The sequence below is a fragment of the Syngnathus acus genome, chromosome 12 (assembly GCF_901709675.1).
Source record: "Syngnathus acus chromosome 12, fSynAcu1.2, whole genome shotgun sequence".
NCBI lineage: Eukaryota > Metazoa > Chordata > Actinopteri > Syngnathiformes > Syngnathidae > Syngnathus > Syngnathus acus.
Window position 1 is genome coordinate 3,604,401 of NC_051097.1, and position 10,435 is coordinate 3,614,835.

Genomic DNA, 10,435 nt, shown 5'->3' on the forward strand with positions numbered 1-10,435 from the left:
AAAAGTGCTGCCTTCTGGCCTTCTTTGATGCAAAATTAGCAATAATGTCCATGTATATTTATTTGCTCCCCTCACATTTGTCTATTTCTGCCCTGTTTCTCTTCTACAAAGTCCGTAAGGCACAGGTGTCAAAGTCAAGGCCCGGGGGCCAGATACGGCCCGCCACATCATTTTATGTGGCCCGCGAAGACAAATTGTGCATCAAATTCGTGTGTCATTACTAGAATTGCAAATTGTCTTCACTTTTAATAATATCTCTTTTTTTAAATATTTGACCAGTCTTTACTCGTCTGATTTGAAAACGAATTACTTGTCAGTTTTCATTTGTAGCTTTTACTGTATATAATATGAGGTGCTTATACATTTATTTGGGTTGACAGTCATAATGGCCCTCCAAGAGAAGCTATGACTACAATGCGGCCCGCTACAAAAATGAGTTTGACACCCCTGCCGTAAGGGGTTACAAATTGCAATACAAAATACAATACAAATACCAACGCCGTTACGCAATAGAAAACCATTTCACTTTACAATTCATTAAAATTATATCAAGGAATCATACACACATGACACCAAGCAGAGCTAATTTTACTGAAAGGCTCTCGCAAATAAATCCAACAAAGCCATATATAAAAAACACTTCCTGTGTTTTTTATTGAATTTAAGCAGTGCATATTTTAAATAAATGAGATGCATTTTACTCGTTTCATAATAGTTTTTACAGATAAGTAAGTAAAAAGGGGCTAATTGCCATGCATGAGTCAAATTATATAGTCCATGTCACAACCTGTCATGTGGTATCAACTGGTCACGTTGTCATTATCTTGGAGGGGGTCCTCTTCCACGGCCCCGCCCTCGGCCAGGACCGGATATTGGGCCGGGTCCTCTTTGTCCAGGCGGTCGAACTACTGGCCCTCGAGTGTCAGGATTGGATGTTGCAAGTGCAACATCTTTCTGAAGGTGAACACCTTTCCCAGCTGCCCCGGGTTTTGTCTTCATTGGCTTTGGATCTGATGTCTTTTTTTCTGTTTAACAATGACCCATTGACATTTCATTTCCACAATGCAGAAACTAATTGTACACGTTTCTTTTTGAAAAACCTTTGAGTTAATTGAGATCTTTACAGTTTAACTTTACAGGTACAGCAGCAAACTGATACAATATTGCCAGTAACAAAATACATTTAGTAGTTAGCACATGTTTGTTATTGATGAAAATAAATTTCTGACATTAAAATGTTGACTGACCAGGCTCTGGTGGTGGAGCAGGAGGCGCCAGAGAGCGGTTTGGCAGCAGGTCCTCCAAGTCTTTCATAACCTCGTTGGTGCTGTCTGTGTTGTTCCTCCGGTTCTTTTCTTCATCGCGAGCCTAGGAGAGAGGTGTGGATCATAACAGAAAATAGTTGAATCAAATCAAAAGGGCCGTGTGATATAAAGTTGAACTTCAAACAAACTAATCTTATGATTTTTGTGTTCAATTGCTCCTTCATGCTATTCTTTTCCTGTTATTGCGTTGCCTTCTCTTAATGGTGCTGGTGTTAGTCATATTGTTTAATAGCATTTCAATTTTTAAAATATATTTATTTAGATATAATAAGATTCAATGTGTTTCCTATAATCTTCTCCACCCACCATCTGCATCTTCTTCTTCAGATCTAAGTTGGAGTTTTTGTACGCTTCCGAAACAGAGTTCAAATAGTAGATGGCAAGGCTGCAGAGAAAAATAAATTCTTGGTACTTCTCAGCAGTGACAGTAGAGCAAAGGTATTTTTTTCTCAAGCTTTCAGGGCTTCTGTACTCACACCATGAGCAAAACAGCTGGTATGATGAGGCCTGGGTTGGCTACATAGCCAAACAGCGTCCCGATAAAGGCTGGCAGGTCCAGGTCGATCGTCTCAATGATCACATCAAACATTTTTGCTTTCCCACTTCAAAAATCAAACGCCTCAATATAGTACATGAAAAATCCACAAGCTCATATTCCAAGCTTATGTGTTTTTATTTTCTGGCAGTGTTACCTGAAGGGTCCACAATCAAATGAGGGTGGGAGTGTCATGATGGTGTAGACCACAGGCAACAAACTAAGGAAAAGGATGAGGAGCAGCAGACCCATGTAGAAGTTGTTGGATTTGGAAGCCTTGAAGACTCGCTCATGAGGAACATTGGTAGCCATGACGGCCCAACACTGATAGTACATGGACGTCAGCAGGCGGAGTACGTTGATGCCAACCAGTCCGGGAGCATAAAACGCCCCCATCCTAAAACATTCCCAAATGAAGTCAATTAAATGCATCCAAACTAGGGCAACACAAATAATTATTGTCATTGCATATCATATTATATTATACTCCAGAATACGCAGGATCAGAAAAAGTCCATACCAGATCATTCCTTGATTGAAGACAAGTCCCAAGACATTACCACTGATGTCAAACTCTCCATATGACGGCTGGAATGACACAAGACTATAATTAAGTACGAAGAGTTCTGTCATGGTTAACCAGTACTGTGTAGAAGCTCTTTAAATCAAAATGTGTTTTTAATGGTAAAGTGCAATTATTATTATTCAAAAATTTTCAAGAACACCATTTTACAAAAGAAAACCCAGAAAATATTGTGAGGCCCAGACACAATAATATATATATCATAATAATATATATAATATAAGGCCTACTACATATGTCAATATATATAATATATATAATATAATGCCTACAACATGCGTCAATCAAACTCTCCTACATACAGTATTGCCAAATATTTGATATTTTTTACATTTCCACTGGTCAATTTATGTACAAAATCAACAATGTATAGTAAAACTATTTACTTCTGAAGCGAAAATAGGGAAAATTGTCAAATTCTTAGCATTGTAATGCAGTTTCAGTCAAAGTATGCCCTCAAAGCTATTGTATTTGACCAACAAGGTTGTTGTGGACCACTTCTAAATTCGAGTATTGAGACTTACAAATCCGGCTTCCAGGTCCCAGCACCAGCAGTAGTTGAGGAAACGCACAATGACAGCTCTGGCAAAATCACCAATCAGGATGGTGAGGTAGGTGACTTGAATGTCCGACACGGTCAGCTTCACAAATTCCTACAACATAAGTATTTTTTGAAATGAAGAATAGAAACCAACAACATACATAATGTTTATTTCCGGTGAGAATTCTATACATTATGTCATGCTTTCGTAAAATTCATTTGATAAACAGGGCACAATTCAAGTCCTCATATCTGCTGAACTATGAATGGTGACACAGGTACTATTTTAAACTTAAATTTATATTAAGATAATTGTAATCCCAATGTTTTTTTCAGATCCAGTTATGGCATTCACTCAACCAGAAAAGGCGCTTTGGTCATTGCATTTGCATAAACTGAATGCTGTGTCGTGTCATGTGACCAACAGTGCTCACATTAAACATCTTTGAAAAAAAAACTTGAGATTGCAAGCTTTCAGAATATATCAGACACATTTTAATAGCTCAATAGTTTTTGAGGTATTTAAAAACGTGCTCAAAATAATTCTCTATTTTAACCGGATGCTAATTTTAATGTTTTATTGACAGTGGAAGGATTTCTAGGCAACTTTCCAATTAAACTAGCCTGTATAATCTCTGGAAAAAATCCAGAATTGATGCCTTAATTAGTTAAGTGAATAGAAGAAAAATGTACCATCAGAATTTATCGATCTCTTTAAAACCATAACGGTAAAAAAGTTGGTTAGTTCCACACTTACAGATAGCAGACCGAATACATGCAGTTGAGTTATTTAATCATGTATAATCTTTATAATGTACAAGCAGTTTTAATGAAAAAAATATGGATCCTTACTATGCCAACAGCGGTCTCCCAGCATGGTCCTCTGATCACATCAGCGGGGTTCATTGGGGGTGGGGTGGCTTCGGTGTCATTGACCAGGCGTGTGTAATTGGCGTAATATTCCTTCAGAGCCAATATAGTGGCATTCTTTATGGACTGTTCTTCTTCAAGCTGATGGTGAGATGGGATAAGTGAGATCAAATAACGTTGGAGCTGTTTGAGAAGAAATGTGACTGCTGAGGAATGCCGGGTAAAGGTGAGCACACACACCTTGGTGTTGACCTCATCGAAGAGGGCAAACAGGAACGTGTAGAGGTTTCCCAGTAAAAGAGCAAAGATGCGTCCTAGCTGCCACTTGAGGGCGATGCGAGGATGGTAGTCCTCTAGCTCAGCAATAGTCTCAAAAAGAGGAGGACACAGAAGTCCCAACAGAGACATGATGATCTCCAACTGGAGAAAACAAAAAGTATTTCGTTGTTGTCACGATTAGCTTTAGATGTCGATGGTGCGTCGTAGTACTAGTAGGCTACTGTACGTGTGTTTGTGCTTGTATGTGTGCATGCGCGTGTGTGTCGAACAGTTATTCTCACCATTACCTCATTTTTCTCATACCAGCTGAGATCATTTCTGTTGGCAAACTCCTGAGACCTCTTCACCACAAAGTAGATGAGGTATCCGCTTCCTCCGAGGCTGCAGGTGATGAGTACGTTAGCTAGGACCCTGAGGAACCTCCTCAGATGAATGTTCTCATCCTTCTGGTTTTCTTGCTCATCCACAATGGACTCCTGATCTTGCACAGGATCAGCAGATAAGCAGTCACATGTAGTTTGTTTATGTTGCCTATTACTTTCGTCAAACGAGCTTTCTATGGTTACCTTGAAGCTGGTGGTGATAGATGCATACTTGTTGTCTGCAGTCTCCGCGTTTCCAATGAGATAATCCCAGCTGGTGAACATCTTCCAGGCAAAAGTGAACTCTCCATCTTCTCCATCACCGCCACCGAGGTCTGCATTTTTTGCCATTCTGACGGGAGAAACTAATAAATTTTTCCTCAAAAACATACGACATGTTTGTGAGGAAAAATGATTTATCAAAACCGGTCTCAGTAATGTACTTTGAATTATAGGGGTTTCATTATCAAATATTTTCAGAATCTATTATTTCTTGCATTGATCTATATACGTATATATAAATTATTAATTGAATAATCGGATACGGTTTTAATCGCGTTAAAAGCGCGTTAAAAATAACATTTCCCCAATTAATTTTCATTAACCAATTATTTTTGTTTATCTAGTTGGAAAGCACAGGTAAGAACTACCTGCACGGGGTTTCCGCCTGACGCACCTCTGACGGTGCCAACGGGGTAACTGCAGGGTCATCAGCCGGGAGCCACCCTTCATTGATGTTTTGCTCCATTAATCTGGAAACATCTCACAGTGGTGGAGCAACGGCGGGGATGTCTCCCTGCCGCCCCCTGCAGCCACCCCTAGGACCCCTCTTTCCCCCACGACCTGTCCTTCCTACGCAACCACAACCAGATGCTGGCTCTTTCAGCCTTTTCTGTCAGGTCCCTACTTCAGCCTTGTTCCAGACACTCCAATCTTCCTGAGGAGGCACTGGATGGATGTTCCAATGAAACCACTGCAGCCAACCTCCACAGGGTAGATAGTTGTAGACCAATTTACCGGTTGAGCTACGCTCCTACCCTCACTTATGGTCACGAGCTATGGGTCGTGACCAAAAGAACAAGATCCCGGATACAAGCAGCCGAAATGAGTTTCCTACGCAGGGTGTCTAGGATCACTTAGAGATAGGGTGAGAAGTTCGGTCATCTGCGAGGGACTCGGAGTAGAGGCGCTGCTCCTCCACGTTGAGAGCAGCCAGATGAGGTGGCTCAGGCATCCTCAGGATGCCTCCTGGACACCTCTCCGGAGAGGTATTCCGGGCAGGTCCCACCGGCAGGAGACCCCGGGGACAACCCAGGACGCGCTGGAGAAACTATGTCTCTCGGCTGGCCTGGGAACGTCTTGGGATCCCCGGGATGAGCTGGACAAAGTGGCTGGGGAGAGGGAAGTCAGGGCGTCCCTCCTAAAGCTGCTGCCCCTGCGACCCGACCCCAGATAAGTGGAAGCAGAAGATGGATGGATGGATGGATGGATGGATGGATGGATGGATGGATGGATGGATGGATGGATGGATGGATGGATGGATTGGGTTGGTGTTGGTGTTGGTGTTGGATGAATGGATGGGTGGGTGGGTGTATGGTTGGGTTGGATGGATGGATGGATATTGGGTTTATTATGCTGGTATTATTTAGTGGATAAAAACAACTAAACAACAGCGATATCACACAGGTAGGCTTGATGATTAATTGTTTTCTAAAATAAAATATGTTATTTTGATTAAACACAAATGATGAATTAGTCTGCTTTCAAGAAGGATGAGATAAATCAGAGAATTATAACAATGGGGAGAAGATTTGAACAATGTTTCGTTAAAAAAGCCTCTAAATGATTACTTGATTATCAAAATCTGAGCAAATTAATTTAATAAGTATGTTTTAATTTTGGCACCTGCAGTGAATTATGTGATAGCAAAACAATTGGTCTCATCTCTGGTTTATCTCAAATCTGACTTCTCATGACTCACGTGCGGATCACAACCATCAAACTGTAGCCAAATGTTCCAATCCCGACCATGAGGTAGGCGAGAGGCAGCCTAAACTTAAGCAAGCCGATGGTCCTCTGGCTGTTATAGTAGCCATAAAACAGGACGGAATACTTGCAGTATCCCTAAGGGGGGAAAAAATTTGTTCCTTACAGATCTGTCTGCTTTGATTTTAGAGATGATGCTTTCGGAAATTAACGACAGTATCTTCATATCTCAAACTTACATTGAAATCCATGAGGACAGAGTAGTCTTGAGCAGTTGCCTGTTCAGCTCGAGGAACAGTCTTCCTGGGAATGGACCCATATGGAAGGCCCATCAAAACCTGTATTATGAAGGAAGAAACATACTAAAAATATAAATAAATGATAATAAATATAAATCTACACTTGAGTGTTAGTGTCACACTTATTCCTTCTATCACTGTGCTAGATGAGGAAAATACAATATTTGTAGATCAGTACATAAATTAAATAAAAATCATGAAAATGAAATGGGGAGATATTAGAGGAATTGCATTATTTCCTGTCTCGCAGTTGCCACAGTCGCCGTTCTGTACAGATGACTTTTCGATACACTACTGTCGTGGTACTCAAACTGTGCTTGTATAGTATGAACGGTATTGACTGTGCTATTACAACTTCACCTCAGGAATAACCACCAGGCCGAAAGTGAAACCAAACATAACGAGGTTCATCCCGTACATCCAGCGAAGGAAGATGAAGTAAGAAGCTACAGAAGAACCAAAGTGACCTGAGGAAAATGAAAAGAGTTTACTATCTGTACACAAGCAGTCACTGTTAAGCTGTTTAGGAGCAAAGTGAGATCAATAAAGTTTCAATCAATCAATCAATCAATCAATCAATCAATCAATCAATCAATCAATCAATCAATCAATCAATATCAACCACAACTCACTTTCCACTTCTTTGATCTTCCTCTCCCAGGGAATACAGGCTGTTTTGAAGTTTTCAAAATCCCTCTGGAACTTAATCCATTTCTTTAAAAAATATATATATTATGTATATATGTATATATATATATATATATATACATACATATGTGTACAAACAAGGGCCTACAGAAATTATTTTGTTTCCAAACCTTTGTCATCATGACTTTGTAGGCATACCACTTCCTGCCTTTTCCTTTGCCGAGAGCACCTTCAAACTTATCCACAAACTCTTGAGCTTCCCTGCAAAAACACACAGAGGATATAAAAGTCGGGTACTAATAAGTTTGTCTTTGGGCCTTGCTAGCTTTTGCATGCCATTCCAAAACAATTGGGTGAAGGCAAATCAACAAAACGGGAACATTAGAAATAAAAAGGTCAACTTTCATCTCCTTCCTGTGTGAAGTTTACATATCCTTACATTTACATGAATTTTAAGTTCATTAATTGAAGGCTAAAAATTGTGATAGCCCCCAAGTGTAAAGGTGTGTGGAAAAAAATGTGTACGGAAATTTTTAAAAGTGAGAAACAATTCCAAAAACTGAAGTATTGTCATGACCTCCAATTGAACATTACTTCAGGTGTGTGAGCCGCCTCTTCATCCTCCATGGTTTGTTCCTGATGGTTGATATCAGCTTCTTCTTTTCTTCCACCTCCTCCATCAAAAGGGCCATCTCTCCCTCAGACAGGGATTCCTCATCCTCATCGGAGCTTGAAGTGGAGTCAGATGAACTGGGCACAAAGAGGCAGCAGGTGACAATTGCTCTTGGATTCTTACGATAGATAGATCCTACCTTTCGTCTTTCTTCTTCTTCTTTTTGTCTTTTCCTTTGGCATCTCCCTTCTTGCCTTTACTGTCATCCTCCTCTTTTACTCCTTTCCTTCCTCCTCCCTTTTTCCCCTTCTTTCCCTTCTGCTCGTCACTGTCCTCATCACTGTCCAAGGGTTTTCCTCCTTTTTTCTTAGTGGCAGCTCCCCCTCGCTTCTTCTTCTTGGGGCCTTCGTATTCACTTTCATCATCCTCATCTCTGCGTTTTTTGGTTGGTTTCTTTGCACTTGGCCCCCTTCTTGGCCTAGGAGCCTCACTTTCCTCTTCCTCATCGGCTGCTTTTTTGCCACGGGCTCTTCCCTTTGCAGCCGGTCTTCCAGCTGCTTGTCTCCTGTTGCCTCGCCTCCGGCTGGCACCGTCTATTGAGAGTCGATGAGATGTGCAGAGTCAATCGATTTTAGACTTGTGTACATTATACGACCATGAAATGTTACTAACTTACCGTCACTGTCACTGCCATCATCTTCCATATCAATCTCAACTGTGTGATAAAGACAACACGGACAACATTTAGTTGACATAATTGCCTTTAAAAAGCTTCATGTGTGAGATGAAGTTTGTTGAGATATTTTTAGTGTGACAATTTTCCCATCTATCATCATCTGATGGAAATACTCTTAAAATAGTCCCGTGGTAGAGTTAACTAGATTGTGCATAAAGGGGGGAAAAATCCCAGCATGAAATTGTGTCCTCAAGTTGAAGGAATGTTAAAGTGGAGTTCTTCACAGTTCAAAACATACTCCAGCTCAACATCAGATGACATTCTAAGAGCAGAAATGTTCACATTCATCCATCCATCCATCTCACCTTCATCTGTTGACAAATCCTTTTTTCTCGGCATGATGAATAAAAACCAACGGCTGTCTGTGTCCTCTACAGAGGCTTCCTCCCTGCAGCCGTTTAATTCTCCGCCAGCTCGGCGCTGCGCCAATATGCAACTCGGGTATCTCACAATGCCGTCACTATGACGACAGCAGCATGTGATCTGCTCAGGTGTTCCTGGATGTGTGCGATTAAAACACAAGTATTTCCATATTCACATCCAATGTGACATAGCAAATGGCAAAATTGTTTTTTTTCCCCTTCAGATGATTTTATCTCCACCCAGATGTACTATTACAAAGGTGTGAGTCATAGGTGTGAGTCAAAGTAAACCACCATTCATTGGTGAGACACCATTGAAATCTTATGATTATATCCAATTTGCCTAAAGGACCAAAACAGCCCATTATCTTAAGTGCTGCACAGACTCTCACTTGTCCTAGACTACACTCACACACATGCAAAAACACACAAGCAACAGCCAGACAGTTTTAACAATTAATGACGGTTTAGATTTCTAAATGCAGAGACTTGAAACTTAACAGTAAATACCTCACCTTTTATCCCTGATGGTTAATGGACAAACTTCAATGGGTATGAAGTTAGTCAACCTGAATCAGAGTATAACAGGCAGAGAAACATCACAGTGAACAATACAAGATCATTTTTCACATCTAAAATTTATACTCGAGGATGCCTTTTCCTACATTGAAGGTGTGGGCCAAGTGGTCCTGTGTCTTATTATTCAAACACCAAAACGAGAAGCCTTTTTTTACGGGAATATTTTTGACATAAAATATTAAACATCAGTTAACGAGATTTTTTTTTTTTAAAGATAGAAAAAGATTTTCCAATTCGAGTGATAATAATACGAGTCGATATGTAGCTTTATGCCTGTTAAATAGCACAATGGTCAAATAAGTTCTGTTTTATATTTATACGTGTACACAATTTCATTCACACATTATGGTGCAATGTTATTTACGATGTCTCAATGTGTAAAACACTGATGAAAAAGGGCACTTGGACTTGGATACTTAGTGCATCCAAATATGCAGTTTCATTGTGAGGTAATAGAGCTCGGTGTGGAAACGTGACCCACGGCCATGGACGTTCTCTGCAAGAGATCGTATTTCCTCTCTCATGCAGCCCTGGTGTAATAATGACACTTAATGAGCATCTGCTTAATCAGCGTAACTGGATGTTGTAACACCTACACCTGGTGGAGAATCGGTTAACTTACGCATGTCAAAGGGAAACAGCAAGTCAACTCAAAATGTATTTACAATAAGTTCTGATTTTCTTCAGCTGTTACTGGGGTCTTAGTCAGGGTAGGGA

General features: G+C 40.5%; 2 protein-coding genes across 2 annotated transcripts in view; both read right to left on the bottom strand.

Moving 5' to 3' along the window:
• LOC119131662 (lymphocyte antigen 75-like) overlaps positions 1–10,435 on the bottom strand; it is a 1,013,224-nt gene that overhangs the window by 31,432 nt on the left and 971,357 nt on the right. The window lies entirely within an intron of this gene.
• tmc2a (transmembrane channel-like 2a) lies at positions 564–9,279 on the bottom strand. Its single transcript, XM_037266474.1, has 20 exons — positions 9,083–9,279; positions 8,718–8,756; positions 8,241–8,634; positions 8,023–8,178; positions 7,599–7,689; positions 7,413–7,494; positions 7,141–7,247; positions 6,721–6,819; positions 6,477–6,619; positions 4,700–4,847; positions 4,421–4,609; positions 4,095–4,274; positions 3,837–3,995; positions 2,968–3,096; positions 2,381–2,448; positions 2,018–2,257; positions 1,802–1,927; positions 1,632–1,710; positions 1,248–1,368; positions 564–1,025 (listed from the first exon to the last, which is right to left on the bottom strand). Exons 1-20 carry the CDS (start codon positions 9,114–9,116, stop codon positions 820–822), a joined length of 2,790 nt encoding a protein of 929 aa, XP_037122369.1. The 5' UTR covers positions 9,117–9,279; the 3' UTR covers positions 564–819.

Excerpts from the sequence above, each read along its gene's own strand:
- tmc2a (XM_037266474.1), bottom strand. The coding sequence starts at position 9,116 with ATGCCGAGAAAAAAGGATTTGTCAACAGATGAAG. Across the intron at positions 8,179-8,240 it reads AAGAAGAAGAAAGACGAAAG|TTCATCTGACTCCACTTCAA; the intron begins GTAGGATCTATC and ends CTTTGTGCCCAG. Across the intron at positions 7,690-8,022 it reads AGGCGGCTCACACACCTGAA|GGAAGCTCAAGAGTTTGTGG; the intron begins GTAATGTTCAAT and ends GTGTTTTTGCAG.